Here is a 15,649-nt window from a genome sequence, read left to right as displayed (position 1 = left end):
TTTCTTCCTTTTTGAGTAATTTTACTGTGGCAACTGGATTTAATTTCAGATTTAAAAAAGAAAGGGAAATGTGTGTCAAGGCTTCTGGAGTAAGTGTTCACTAACTCCTTAAAAATTCTACAATACTAAAATTATTTACTGGACATTTTCTGACTATATTTCTGACTTGCAGTATCGTGATTAGACTACAGATTATTAAAAAAGCAAAAAGCCCCTCCCAAAAAACAAAAACCCCAGAACAACTGTTAGTCTTAAAAAATATTCCATTTTATAATGCTGTAGAGAACTGGAGCAGCCTTGTGGTCTTGGGCATTTTTTGGGTTTGAAACGTACAGATCTGTCCATCCTCACAAATCCAGGGTGTCCAGATTACTGAACTCTGAGGTGAGTACACCTTTCCTTCTTACACTTGTGAACTCTTAGTGGAAAGAGTTTTACGTGTGGATAAATGATGGTAGCTACCAGAAGGTAGTTTGTTTACCTGGATTCAGTGAACAGAAAGCAAACTGAGAACAACATAATACCAAACACTTTATTACTTATGCTTGTTATTTACAGTATTTACATATTGCACGTTTGCTGGAATGTTTCATACATTTATTATATAAAGTAAATTAATGGCAGCTTGTGTTTGTGTACAAAATCCATGCTCCACTGTCCCAAAAAGTATGTCTACTTGGAATTACGTTCCTGTTTGTCATGCAATTTGTACTCCAGGGTACAATGTGACCCCAATGCAAGTTTGTTTTAACCAAACTTTTAAAAAATTGCATAAGCATGAAGGATATCAAGTGACCACAACTACTGTGGAGCAGATCTTTAGTAGTTCTAGATATACAAACAAACATTCCTTAAAACTGTAGAATTAAGCAATAGAACATGAATTTTCTTGGTGAAATATTTGTGTTTACATTATTTTTGGCAGCATTACACATCAATTGTAGTGTGTTTTTAAGAATGGAGCATTAAGTACTACTAGCAGTTATGCTACTGTAAAGAATGTCAATCTGCAAACTGTTGATGACATACAAAACGCATGTTAAAAGAGTTATGGGAAGTAGTCTGTCAATCTGCAAAAATAAATCTCTTGTCCACAATGGAGTTCACTAAAAGGTAGTAAGTTCTATTTCCCTGTTGGTTTCCAAGGCACTTCTCTTGGTTCTTGGTGTTTCTTGTCACGGCAATAACATCTGGTGGATTAAAAGAGAAAAGAAAATTGCCTTTCATCATTTTTATACTCATATATATACGTTTGAGAACGTGTTTATCATAGTGAAAATAGTAAATGAAACTGGAGAAATCAGTAATAACTTTTTCAGTAGTGAATTTCAGATTTAGCTCAGTTCATATCAGCCTGACTGTTAATCAAGGCTGAAATTCTGGAAAGCATCACTTTTTTTGATGGTTCATGTTTGGTAGACAGACTAGGAAAATCCAGTTCTATCTATTCAAAATGTGTTCGTAGTTAAGTCTGGCCTGTTCCAATGACTACATCTGTGAAGTCAAAAAAGTGAATAAACCTCAGGAATAGCATTAACAAAATGCAAAATGCTGTCCAAATGCCTTGGTGTCAGGAGCTGCTGATGGGGTGCCCAGTTTGAAGAATTTAGGAAGGATCTGATGTTTCATTGGGCCCATTTGTGAAGAAACTTGGATTCATATAAACAAGAAACAAATAGAAGTAAATTTTTAAGATTTGGTTGTATAAATATAGCCCCTGGAACATGCCAACACTGAGCCACCACAAACTAAGCAGGAGCTGCAGTGGTTAAATTCACTGCCTGTTCTATCAAGTCTTCCCAAAATAGTTTCTTGGAATGAAATCACAACCATGCATATGACACGGATATCAAAATCACAGACACAAAATTACAGGTTTCCACACTGCTTATGTAGGTATTTTGTCTCTATTCTGGAAATGTTGATTTAAAGGTTGAATGGTGAAGGTTTTCAAAACCCTACTCCCTCACACCTTTAAAGCTTACAAGAAAATGTAGTGTAACTGCATATACACCTATCTAGAAGTCTGTCCTCTTCTAGACAGGTGAGCACTGAATTCTGCAAGTCTGTCTACCCAGTGTCATGTGTTTCTATGCCTGTTATTGTTCTTTTTTAGAAGTAAAAACTGTACAATGTCTTTTTAGTCAGCAGGAACTCCACAGCTGAAAGACTCTTACATGCAAACAGATTCAGCTGAAGCTTTGGTGTCTTACAGCCATCAAAAATTCATGGGAGAGATAAAAACCACTGGTACTCTGATACTAGAATTCTGATGATGATATTTTTCACAGTTAAGCTTTCATATTTTCTGTCTGAACATAGGTAACTGTCTTTCCCATGATCAGTGTGAATTCTCTGATACTCTGAGTTTCTCTACATTTTCTACTGCTTAAGTGTAATTTGTAATAGAATAATTTGTATGCAAAGTCAGTTGGACTTGACATAATCCATTGAAAATCAAGCTATTGGTGCATACAGAAATACTTGTTAGTAGTATTTAAACATTTAGTTTTGCAATTTTTGAAAGCTATTAGGAAATGTAATAATGTTACAGAAAAGCTTAATGTAATCTAGGGTTTTTTTCTGGCTTTGCAGATAGGACAATTACTTTTATTTTTTTTTAATATCCTTCCTTAGAGGAGAAACTGATGTAAATTTTCCTTGTCTTGCATTTTCATGTGGCTTATTTTCTGTATGTATGCTCCTACTGTACTCTATTTAAGCTATGATGCTAAAAAGTGATGTTTAGAAGACAGTAACGTGCTTTTGGTTTGATCAGTGTGTGGTACAATTTACAAGTTAAACAGTGAAAATGTAATAAAAAGTTTTTTCATTACTAACGGGAATATGCAGCTCGCTGGGGGTGAAAAACTGTGGATGCTCATTTGTCATCTCATCTACATCTGCTTTTGTATGGGTAACTTACAGTTTTGTATCAGCTAACTTATAGTTTTCGAAACCCCTGATGTTTTCAGAAACCCTTGAATAGACTCCAGATTTTTAGTACTCATAAATCTGTTGTACTTTTTAAAAAAAGTTTTTATTTCATATAGTCTGTAATATCCATCAGTCTAAGAAAATTGGGCTGGAACTTAGCTGAAGGATGACGGATAGTCTTAGTGGAGATCCTGAATGCAATTTGACTACAGCCTCTATTGAGAACATATGTAATTATACAACTCCCCAACCAATTGTGCTAATTTTTAAAAGCACAAATGAAAGCTATTGTAAAGGCATACTACAGCTTTCCAAATTTCATTCTAGGAAAAAGCTAATCTATATGAGAAGAATTTAGTGGTTTAAATATCAATATAAACTTTAAATACTGTGCCAGTAGGACTTTTGTGGCAGAAACTCCCCATGCTTACATAAAAAAATTCTTTTCCCAAGTGTACACACCCAGGTGAAATTCTGCTGTAATGTTATCACAGAGAGATCCATGCATTGAAGATTATGAAGCTCTTAATGTCCCATCTGTTGCTAGCCACAGACATCCCACAGCAAGGAAAACTATGCTGGACATAATAAACCTGGACAATGCCACACTAGTAACCATATACACTGACTGCCTTTTTAACTCAAAGTAGTAGTTCTGATAAAAGTCTTAAATTAATTAACTTGGGAACCACTTCCTGGCACCAAGAAGAGGTGATTGAACATTGCCTGAGCAGCTGTGTAAGACAGATCACACTATACTTTCTAGAAAAAAAAGACCTTCACTGAATAATACACAACCCCCTCATCTTAATTTCACCTTCACTTTTATGGAATTCAAGTGTCTGATATTTCTTGAATGCACTCAATGTTACTCTGAATAAGCACCAGACTAAGGGAAAATGCAATTAAGGGCTGTTGTTTCCATTGCTAAAAACACTTGAAGCAAAATTCAAGTGCCCAAATACTGTGGTTTAAGAATAATTTGAAAAAATGGATATATAATATGGTGTAAAGGAATGGTATATTTAGTGGGGTATTTCAGTTTTTTTCTTCATGTATTTTAAGTTTCCAACTTTATCTTGTATTTTCAGCATTTGTCACATATAACTAGTATGGTCAATGCATCTTGAGGAGTTTACACAGATTTTTCTGAGTTCCAAAGGAAACGTCAGTTTTAAGCTTATTAGGAATTTTGCAAAGAATATTTGACCTGTATGTGTATCTGCATCTTAAGGAAACAAGCAACTGGTAGGTTTCTTTAATACACTTTTTATAGTATGTAAGTCTCATTTTCTCTGCTTAGCCTGAGACTCCAACTACTTGCACCAGTCTTGTATTTATTAGTGTAAAAGTATGTAATTAGTTTTACTTTGTTTATTTGAAAAAAGTGTAGATGCTTTAAAAAAGTTTTAAAAACCCCATTAATAGTTGTCAGTACAGAAATTAGGGGAAATCTTCAAAACAGAAGTATGTAATATTATGTGATAATGCAGTCCTTAGTCCCTGAACTACTCCTCACAGTACAAGGAGTTGTCAACATAAGTTATGAGATCAGTGCTGGTGTCTAGCAAACACATAAAGAACAGGTAATGGAAAAGGGAGGGCACCAACAGTAGCACCTGCGGTTTTCAAACAAAAGCAGTAAAATCTGTATGATTTTAGCCAAAGTGGCTGTGACAAATGCTGTCAAAGGGATTTTCAGATTCATCACCGTCTGTCACAAGAAATGCTCATGATCTGAACTGTGAACTTTATTTAGGTGAAGACTTTGGGAATTGTGTTCCTGGCATCTCTTACCTACTGTAGATATGGACAATGTAACAGTTGTGGGATGTATCTGCATGGAGTGGAACAAAGCAAGCATGGAATATGGGAAGCTGGCAGAAGAATGAGGCTGAAGACCAGAACAAAAAAAAAAAGGAGCATCAAGGACAGGACTCCAGCATAGCTGTGTTGACCATGAGAAGGGTTACAGAATAAAATTAATCAGAGATGGTGCTGGTGACAGCCAGGGAATACAGCCTGGGTGGCTGACTGGAAAAAAAAATGGTCTACTGAGAGATGTGATAATAGAAATCTGCTGCTCTGGCTTCACTCATGCAATCTCAACAAGTTGAAGGGCTGTTACTGGGTCCCTGCATTGCTCATGTCTGCTCAGGCAGAAAGGGAACATACGCTCTAAAAAAAAGAGAAGATGGAGCTCAGTTACACATGTATAGAATAAATGAGAAAAAGTGACGGCTCCGTAAGACACGTTGTACCATAAATGCACATGTGCCCATTTAGGTGTGTGTTGTGACAGTAACAGATGTCTAATTTCTGTTTTCACATATTATTTTCTTGTTTGATCTTAGCTCTGAGTTTCAATGTCTTGTGTGCTTTAAAGCTGTGCTTGTCCAAAATGCATTTTAAGTACAAATAAAAATAAATTTATCATTTCTTCTTCTCTCCAAATTGATCTCTAAAAATGGGTAGATGTCCACAGATCTGAAAAATCCACCAGAACTACCAGTCTGCCAAAGTAACAGTCCATCTATAGCCCAGCCCACTTAGAAGTCTGAAATGAAGCAAGAATCAGATACTGAACAAAACAGGAAACCTAATTTGTTTCACACAAATTGAACTGATGCAGTGGAAAAGCTTTGAGGAGAAAAGAGGCTTAATCTTATGGAGACACCTGTGCATCTCCAGATGTGTGTAGTAGAGGACAGTCTTCCTTTCTGCTAATCGAGGCTGCTTAAGGAGTCTACCACTACAGATTTGTGTCTGTGTGAATAAGAGGAGAGTTGCTGCTAGCATTGAAACATGCCTGCTAGTTGAGCAAAAGTGTTGTTTGAGAGATGGACATTTTTAAATAGACTCCCAGCTTGAGATGTGAACTACTTTAGTTGCTATTCCTTCATATTACAAATTCGTGTTTACAGGACAGGTTGTTAAGATACAGATAAAATTTTCTAAAGAAAGGGAGAAAAGAATTTCATACTCTGATGTATCTGCTTATTGATATTGGTAATAATATTATTCACCTATTTGCAAAGTTAAACAAATTGTGTCTCATTTATCCAGACTGGATAGAGAGAATGACTTGTAGCAAGTCATTCATTAAATTGAACAGCTCCATCATGTTTTCCTGCAGTCGTGTTTTCTTTAGATTAAATAATCCTAATTCCTGTAACTGTTCTTGTATGCTGAGTTTTCTAGGCCTTTGGTCATTCATGTTGCTCTTCCTTGGACTCTTACAAGAAGAACCCACACGTCTTCAAGTGTGGTACCCTTAATTAAATATAGTATTCCAGTAACAGTAATTATGTCGGGAATTTCATAAACAATTATTCTATTTATAAATTCCAGTATTGTTTGACTTTCTTCAGGTGTAACATTGCTGACTTCCTTAGTTTGTGGTCCACGTCATCCTCCATGTTTTCGACAGCACTATTTAACTATGCACCAAATTCCGTGTATTTCTGCAGTTGAATAATCCTACGTGACTTCATAATTCTGCTCTTTATCTGTTATCCTGGTTTTAGACTATTTGGCCTATTTTCCAAGATTATTTTTAATTTCAAGGTTGTACTGTATCATAGTTGCTTCTCCTATAATACTGAAATACATAAATACAGTATTCTGTCACCCAAGTTATTAATGAAAATATTGAACAATATCAAACCCATAATGAAGCTGTGTGACACTGCTCAATAACATTTTTCCAGTTTTGACAATGAAGTACTAACAACTTATATATCTTTTTCCAGTCACTTTTACATTTATCTTGATCCTATTTCCCCAGCTTGCTTGTGAGAGTGAAGTGCAAAACAGTGTCAATACTTTAAAAAAAATATATAAAATGCCTAATATTTATTACTTTTTGTCACTGATTCTTTCCACAAGATGTGTATTTTGTCCCAGAGTTAAAGCATCTTGGTTTGACAGCATTTGTTACTGACAAATCTACATGGTTATTAGTTCTCCCTCTGTCCAAGATCACATTTGGTCTCAGGTAAAGGCTGAGGACAGAATTTAAATTACTCCTTCTGTACTCTTATGTTACAGTTCTCTAAAAATACAGATAGTTTGGGAGTACTTTTTGGTTCGGTTGATTGGCTTTTGTTTTTATTTTGGTGGGTGATGAAATTTCCCGAGTATTTGTGGGAAATAGAGGCACATCTAGGCAAAACAGGAGGCAATGAACCGATAGACATGAGAGGTGTACACAAGGAAATCCCAAAAAATCCAAATAGCCTGAAGTTAGTTTATCAATGCTCCTATCAATATATTTTAATTGAATTACTATAAAAGCACCTGTGACCTATCTACATTTATAAAGCTCTCATGTGTATAGCTGTGTATACATTAACTCATACTATTGACTACAGCACCGATCTACAGCTGCACACATAAAAGGGCGGCTGCTGCTGCCGATACAGGCAATTGTGTACTGAGTAAACTCTTGAAAAATAAGCCACAGCTGTTGTGTTTTGTTCTGTAGCAACAAATTCACTATCTGCTAAGTGTATGCTGCTATAAATAATTCACAGATTATGCACATGGACATTTATGTAATGACTTCCAGTAGGGGGTACCCTTTCCTTAATGCCAAAATTTGCCAGATTAAGCCAGTTACTTCAACTCCTCTGGGAGGGGAATACCTTATCTACAGGACAGTTGTTATTATACTCCCATGAATTTTCATGTATGAAATACAACATCCACTGCTTTGCTATGCAGTGGAATGTCATTTCTGCTAAAAAAAAGCTTACCTTTATCCTTCCATGCACATAGGGCTTACTGCCAATCGAGTAAGAAGCCTGGCACATCTTTTATAGTCTGTATGAAAAAAAAAGAGCATGACTAGATTACCAGAGAAATCAACTTTGCCTTTAAAAATCAAAATTGGTATCAGTGTGCAAATTAGTGTCATAGTGAAGTTCAACGAATACCTTAGTTTGCAACAGAATAAAAATCAACTCCTTTGACTTAAAAAAGGAGCGCGTAAAAATTGTGTAATAACTGAAAGCCGTGTTTAATGGCACGTTTAACTATGCAACTGAGTTCTGCACATGTTCTATCTGTAAACAAACAGCATGAATGTGCTTGGAGTCTGTCCAAGTGTATGTATGCGTGTATAAAATTTATACATCTGTGCCTCTGCTTCTGTGTGGGATCTAAACATGTGACTGTAGTATTTCCATATTAGAGAAAGAATAAATAGTGCTCAGCCACCTTCGAAATCCAGCCCTCAATGAGCTAGTCTGTCAACTTAATATTAAGTAATGCCACTCTCCAATAGATTTTTTCCTGGGAAAGCTGTTAAATTAGACAAGTAACATCTTCTAGTCATACAAATGTTAAGTCCAGCCCAAGTAGATGACCACATCATAAACATTCATAAGAGTATGAAGTTTTATCTTAAAACTAGTAAAATTGTTTTTTCCACTGTAGTCCTATTGTTAGTTGTTCCTATTTTAGGTACCTTCAACTTTTTGGTGCATTCATAGTAGGAGACAGAAGCAATGCAAAACTAAAGAAATTAATCAAAAGGGGTTTTTTTCATTTACATGAAAAACTGAAAGCAAATATTGTGAAAGTTGGTTATGGACAGATAGAAAAGTAAATTATTTTTCAGGTGCCAATGCTGCCACACTGTACAAAGTGCTACAAAGTATGCCAACACAGTGCTTTTGTACTGGCTACCACCATGCTGCAGCATCACTGACACTTTTAGTTTCTTTGCTGTTTGGCCTTCAGATTTCTACACAGAAGGAACACTATAATTTGAAGTAAGGATGTTATCAAAAAGTAACATCATCCTGTGCATGAAGAATTAAAGCAAGCTGTTCATCTCATTTTCCTAGAAGGAAGTTACTTTAAAGAGATGCTAGTCAATCCAGTCCAGTAACTGATGTTGATTTTTTTTAGGTATTATTTCATTAACGAGTAACTACATTTAATGTTTTCTAGAGATGAAATGTTAGCGATCCCCAACTCACAGCATAGTTATGCTGTAACTGCCACTCATACAAATTATCCTCCATTATCCAGACATTATGTTGGTGGATATGTCACCTGGCAGAAGGAAAAGGCTAATTTAGAGCCTTTAAGGCCAACTAGTCTTTAGCTTCACAGCTTGGAGTACTTGTTAGTGCTGAGCCAAACGATGTTTGTGTTGTGATCCTTATGAAAAAGGTAATATGACTGTTGCTTGTTCAGAACAGACAAATTATGAACAACTTACATCTCCACCCATGTAAACAGAACATGATCTGGCTACCTCTCATCTAGAAATCCTTGTCTTTCCAAGGAATTCCTAATCTGAAGCCTTACAAACAGAGAAAATGTCCACAATTCTTACCAAATATGCCTTTAACATGCACTGGGCTGAAATATTTATTAATACTTGAAACTTGGAATCTGTAACTCTTGTTTCTATTCCCAGCTCTGCTACTGACCCAACTGGTTGACCTCAGACAAGTAAAATAAAGTGTGCTTCCATTCTGAAAAGGCTATGCTAAAATAGCATCTGCTTACTCAACAGGTCCTCCTCAGTGTGAATCTGGAGTCACATCTACTTACTAATAAATGTCAATGTTTGATTTTTATTTAATTCTCTATGCTGCCAACCGTGATGAGGTATCATAAGCTGCATTTGCTTAGTTGTGTCCATCAGCACTTTTCTGTTTTTTCTAAGCCTTATGAAGTTATACTTTTGTAATTCACTGAAGACAAGTGTTGCAAAGATTCACTATCAACATCACTGGTAGATTGGTAGCTGAATAGTCAGAATATAAAATGTCTATAAAATGTGTCCTACATAAATAATCAATGAAAACTAAATAACCCCACCTGGATTTGTGATCCTATCTTGAATTTACAGCACTAGAAACTAAATATGAGATATTTGTGAGGGGAGTTATGTTCCTGTACGAAGCAAACCCTTGGTTTGGAACCCATGAGGCAAATACATCAGTACCTAAGGATGCAGTGTTTAGAGCCATTCTACATAGTGTAGTTGCAGTGAGAAAGTTTTATTTCCATTTTCCTCTCTGTAATGCTGATGCTGTTCTAGCAATGCTGTAGAGGATACTTAGTACATTTCAGAGCACTCCAAATTTTTCTTTGCAGGGAATGTATTCTGAGATTGTATCACTACTGATACTTGATAGAGCTAATAAATTTTAGAGTTTCCCCTTCTTTTAGGGAAGTCTGTGCTTTTGTTACTTACATGCTGGGATGGTGCAGTCCCTTGTATTGTGATAAAGCCGATGAAAGTGTTTGCTACATTTTGGGCTAAAGTAAAGTGGACCTGAAATATAAAGAAAAATAAATTATGAATCAGCACAGCTCACAGGTAGAGTAGTGCAGCTTATGGTATGTATGTGAAATATGGATACCAATGCAAAACTCAAACATACCCGTTAAATGCTTCAAGAACTTGTCTTTCATCCTCAGATCTCTGGGAACTATTTCTGTGGGACAGAAAAAAGAATAGTTACTCTACTGCACTGGAACTATGCTTGCCAAGTACAGTATGAGGACAGAAAACATCACCACTATGTCTTGACAGGTGCACAGAGGGCAAAAGCCCTTCGCATACAGTAGGCTAAATTGCAAGAATTTGCTTTACATAGGGAGACCCTGTAAAATGCTCTGTGAAACACAGTGCTGATGAAACAGTGCCTGTTGGGTGAGAGATCATTTATGACGATGGTTATTAACTAAGAGTCAGATTTTAGTCCTCTATGAACTACATTATCAAGTTTACCTAGGTTTAAATTCTTTCATATTACAAGAGTGGTAAAGACCCAAAGATATATTCAAGTTTGGGGTTGTGTCTTCTAATTCTCTTATGCAAATGTATCCACTATTCTGTGCCAGGTATGTTTGCAGAAGCACTGTTCTGCTCTAATCATGAAACTGGATTGATCTACTTACAGGAATCTTCCCCCCCACCTCCCCCCTTTAGCAGTAAATAAAATTCACAGGAAATGATTCCAAGCAAATTGCTCTCTTCTGGCTCCCTATGTTTGTGGTTTACCGCTTTGTGTTGTGTGTTCAGCAGATGGCAAAATGAAACTGGTTTACTGAAATCCATTTTAGCCCTAACCCCTGCTTGTGACTTCCTGATTTACAACTATCTTTGATTGCTTTCCGTTACAAACACTATGCTGATAGCTTAGTGCTGATTGTGTATGATACACTAGCTTTATTTACTTGACCATAAATGTGTGAGCAGCCTTTTTTCATTCCCCTGGCACCTCTTTATCAGATATAGAGCAGAGAGCATTTCCATCCAGATCTGATCCACTTGTGAATTTAGACACTTCTCGAAAGTCATTCTTCATTTACTTCTAACTTTAGTCAGTGTAAGTAAAATTGACCTTATCCTATTTGACCTAATTATGTCATGAAGAGCATTAAAAACACACATGCTTCACTCAGAAATTTCCCATGGGACAGGCTCTCTAGGAAAGTGATGCAAAAACCAAAATGAAAGACTCTAACTAGTAGTTCCTTTTCAGAGTTTCTGGAAAAACTCCATTATAATACCAGAACGAAAAATTGCTTCAGAATCAATAACAACACTACCAAATAATCTGCTATGAAGCAGGATTATTAATTTCATAGACAACTTTTCCACACAAGCCAGATGTTTTGCACCAGCAGGGTGACCAAAAACTACGCCCACATTCCAAGATGAGATTTAGAGTTGTGCAGATCATGGTTCCCTGCTTAGTCTGGCCTCTTTGACTTTTCAACATTTGTAGAACAAAATGTTCTCTCCTGTGTTGACCTTAAGTAGAACAAAATTGTTGTCTTCTGTACATTCATTAATCATCCAAACGGAGAAGCAATATTTTCATGACAACCACCAATAAATGCAAACTTGTGAAGATACTTGAGTATGAATGAGAATGATGAAAAAGTATAATGAAGCTTTATGAGATCAATAAAGACAAAATAAATAGCATACTATCAAAATGAAAGCAAATTTGGGAAGAGGTGAGTAGACATTTGCTGGAAAATATTCAGAAAGTCACTTTCAGTTGGAGGGGTCAGATGAGCAGCAGTAACGCTGTAGGGGCTTGGGAGTGACAGGGAACACTAAATTAGACACGGCAGCAGGAGAAACTAAATCTAGTTTCAACTGGATGCACAGAAGTACAGCACCAAACTAAGCAGTAACTATCCATCACCATGTGTATTTCTGGACTGCTCTATGCAATCCTGAACATCTCATGAACAAACCTGTGCTTTCACTGGAGGTTAGAGAACAGCTAGTCAAATGAGCAGAAGGATGACTGCAGGAGTGTCCCAAACTGGTCAGAGTGACAGACGAGTACTGTCTCAGTTCCCTAGTATTTCAAGGTGTACTTCTCTCGGTACAAAAGGAACTAACAAGCAGGGTGAACAGTTCAGTGAAACTGAGCTGCAGAGAAGACTATATGTAAGGTTTTAGGACATACCACAATCCTGCAGGAGAATCTCGCTAGGGTCATTTCCAAGAAACACTTAAACCAAGCACGATAATAAGTGGTAACCTTCCAGGAAAAAGCGTTTTTATCCCTTGTTTCTTTGATCTCAGCCCATTTCAGTCTTTTCCCTTATTAATAGGTTTTGTTCAAAACCACAGGAAGTTGACTTTCAGTTGAGTACATTATCCAGAGAGTAAAAGACTGTGAGAAGTGAATGGAAGTTTTCTATCCCAAATTTGCCATCTGTGTCTGCTTCTGATACTAAAGGGAATCTGCAAGTATTTTGAGTGGTGAATTCTTAATACAAAATTAGTAACCTGTTATCTCATTCACCAAGGCATCATAGGGAAAAAAATGGACTATGACTTACCAACTCTCTGTTCATCCTGGTATCCTCCATAGTCAGCCACTTGCCTTCGATCCAAGTTATAGTCATGCTTGGAGAAGTACTGCATCCCACTGTCCTTCTCCAGGTGGTACCTTTTCAGTTCCTGAATGATCTCCATGATGAGATTCAAGAGACTTTGCTTGTCCTTCAAATCTGCGGAGTCCGTTTTCTCTTTGCAGTATCCTGCTGAGAGCATTAAGAGTACCAGCCCCAGCAGCCCAGAAGACCTCAGTCCACTCATTGCAGTCCGACCTGAAGAGTGCGTAAGAGGAAGGATCTGCTGCTATGGGAGGTCTTCCTGTTTCACTGGAAGAGAAAATTGGGGGTGGGTCGAAGGTGGGGAGACTCGTGGGGATGAAATGGGAAACACTGGCGGAGGAAAGAGCGGCGACCGCTTCGCAGGTTACACAAGGCGGGGGCACAGACCGCCCCGGGCTGCCGGGGGCTGGCGGAGCGGGACGGGGCGGGGGGTCCGCGGGGCCCCGCCGCTGCCCCCGCGCCCCGCAGCGCCCGCCCCGCGGGCAGAGCCGTCCCAGCGCCGCGGGTAGCGCCTGCACGGCCTCCCCGCAGCCCGCGCCGGGCCCCGAGGGAGGGCGGGGGCGCAGCCCCGGAGCGGGGCCAGGCTGGGGGTGCCCCGGCGGAGCAGATCCCCGGCGGGGACGGGCGTTCCGCCCCGCCTCTCCCCGCCCGGCCACGGAGCGGAGCAGAGCAGCAGAGGCGAGGGGCGACAACTTTCCCCGAAGTTTCTGCCGGAGAGCCGCGGCAGCTGCGCACCTAGCGGGTCTCCACCCTCAGTTGCGGGGCTCAGCGCCCGGGCTGCGGGCAGGAGCGGCGGGACGGGAGGTGCACGGCTGGAGGGCAACCGGCCGGGGCAGGGAACAGCACAGCCAGTCTCCCGTTTTTCCGTCCCTTTCCCCACTCCCCTTCCCCGCAGGAGCAGCCCGGAGCGGCGGCCAGCATCATGCCTGGAGCCGCTCGCCTTCGGACGGCTGACCGCCCCTCACACACAGCCGCTCCGGGAGGCGGCTCTGCTCTGCCAACTCTGGCGGGGTCCGGCGGCGGCCGCTCCCGCCCGCAGGCTGTCACCCGTCCCACCGCACGCAGCGCTTCGGCCCGGCGGGGCGGGAGGGATGGGGGCGTGGGGAGGGAGACGGAGGGGAAGGAGGTTGCTGGTGCTCGCCGGCTGCTTTACCTGTGTCTCCGTCCCAGAAGCCGAGGTGTCTTCCCCCCGGGAGCCGCTCCCCGGACGGCAGCAGCCAGCGAACGGCAGGGAGTCCGAGTATTCCGCGACTGGCCCGCCCGCCCCCCTCCCGTCCCTGCGCTCCCGCCGTATCCACAAACTACTCCATCGCCGTCAGCCCCAGCGCAGCCGCTTATATAGGCTATAGGATGGACATGAGACGGCAGATAGTATCGACTTGGAAGTGGGTGGAAAACAATAAAAGTCCACTTGGCAACCTCGGGAGCGTCGCTGCTTGCACAAGCCCCCCCTTCCCGCCCTCTCTCCCCTCCCGCCCCGGTTCCCCCCGTCCCTCCCCCTGCTCGGTTTTCCCGGGCAGGGCTCAGTCACTCCTTCGCTGCTCTCCGACGTAAGGAGACGGTCCCAAGTGTGTGTGTTTGGAGTGGGAGGGGGCGGCGGCGGGAAGATGGGGACGGGGGTGGCGCATCGCCTGAGCCTTTAACTAGAACCGCGCTGAGGAGTCACTGAAATATTGATGTCCCTGGCACAGCTCTCGTCAGGCGGGTCCCCGGCCCGTGGCTGCAGCCCCGCGGGGGGCAGGCGGGGAAGCCGCCTGTTTACCGGGAACTCCGGGCCCGGCTGCGGCGGGGAAAGGGAGGTGTTGGGGCGGGGGCGAGCTGCCGGGGAAGGGGAAGGCTGTTTCTGCTCCCGCCGGCCGGGAAGCCCGCGGAGAGGGCGGCTGGAGTGGGTCTGGGCAGAGAGAAGGAGCGGGCGTGCCGCCTCTTCGCCGATTCTTGGCACAGGCGGTCCCGGGTGGCGAGGCGGCTTCCTGGGCTCCCGGCGGGGCCGGGAGAGGAGGAGGAGGAGGAGGAAGAGGAGGAGGACGACGAAGGCAGTGATACCGCCGGGAGCGCCCTGTCCGCTCCGGCAGCTGCCGGCCTCTCGGCAGAGGTGACAGCCCGACCGAAGGGCACCGGCGGCGCGGGGCAGTCTGCGGGGAGCGCCGACCCCCTCGTACGAGAGCCCTTCCCCAGAGCACACACAGGCTGCCGCCCACCCTGCGCAGCCCCTCGGGGCGCGGCAGCGGGAGGCTGAAACCCGACCCGGCGGAACTCTCCGTGTTTACTGTGCCTGTGTGCATGAACCTGTCCCTCGGCAGCGGCGGCGGGCACGCGCGGAGCTGCCCCCGTGTCGGGTGCGCTTCCCCAGCCCTGAGGGACTCGCGCGGGCCCGGGGGCGCCTCTCCGGGGGCCGCGCGCCGCCGGCTCCCCGCGCGCAGCCAGAACAGCGACCCCCAGCGGCCGCCACCCCGCGCGCGCCCGGCGTTGCCGCCGCCCGCCGCCAGGAGGCGCTGAGCGCCCCACGTCCGTGAGCGCTGAGGGCCCGGCCGGGGCCAGAGGCTGCCGGGTCCCGACCCCCGGCCACGGGCAGCGGCACCTTCCACCGCCCCCGGCTGCACCCTCCAGCCTGGCCTGGAACGCTTCCAGAGAGCGGCGTCCACAAATTCATCTTCTGGATTCCTCTGTATTGTATGCAGTTGGGTTCCCTAACTACTTTGTTATTTTAATCGATTTCTCTTCAAAAGCAATATATGAATGGCACACATGTCTCTTACTACAAAAATCTCAGCCCATGCTGTCACAGTGAAGGTACAAAAACATAAAAAAAAAAAAA

The 15,649-nt window shown here is 42.2% G+C and overlaps 1 protein-coding gene across 1 annotated transcript; it reads right to left on the bottom strand.

Moving 5' to 3' along the window:
* Positions 1-518: 518 nt before the first annotated feature.
* ALKAL2 (ALK and LTK ligand 2) lies at positions 519-14,273 on the bottom strand. Its single transcript, XM_032104564.1, has 6 exons — positions 13,988-14,273; positions 12,778-13,101; positions 10,347-10,400; positions 10,157-10,237; positions 7,695-7,761; positions 519-1,190 (listed from the first exon to the last, which is right to left on the bottom strand). The coding sequence occupies exons 2-5, from the start codon at positions 13,034-13,036 to the stop codon at positions 7,697-7,699; spliced, it is 459 nt and encodes a 152-aa protein (XP_031960455.1). The 5' UTR covers positions 13,037-13,101; positions 13,988-14,273; the 3' UTR covers positions 519-1,190; positions 7,695-7,696.
* Between the last annotated feature and the right edge of the window lie 1,376 nt (positions 14,274-15,649).

The sequence above is a fragment of the Corvus moneduloides genome, chromosome 3 (assembly GCF_009650955.1).
Source record: "Corvus moneduloides isolate bCorMon1 chromosome 3, bCorMon1.pri, whole genome shotgun sequence".
Classification (NCBI taxonomy): Eukaryota; Metazoa; Chordata; class Aves; order Passeriformes; family Corvidae; genus Corvus; species Corvus moneduloides.
The sequence above is the reverse complement of the archived record's forward strand: the minus strand, read 5'-3'. Positions and strand labels throughout refer to the sequence as shown.

What these genes read in the sequence shown, in the direction of transcription:
- ALKAL2 (XM_032104564.1), bottom strand. Translation starts at nt 13,036, where the DNA reads ATGAGTGGACTGAGGTCTTCTGGGCTGCTGGGGCTGGTACTCTTAATG. An exon ending in GTTCTTGAAGCATTTAACGG is followed by an intron (nt 10,238 to 10,346) that starts GTATGTTTGAGT and finishes TTTATATTTCAG; the next exon opens with GTCCACTTTACTTTAGCCCA. An exon ending in GGACTGCACCATCCCAGCAT is followed by an intron (nt 7,762 to 10,156) that starts GTAAGTAACAAA and finishes TTTTTCATACAG; the next exon opens with ACTATAAAAGATGTGCCAGG.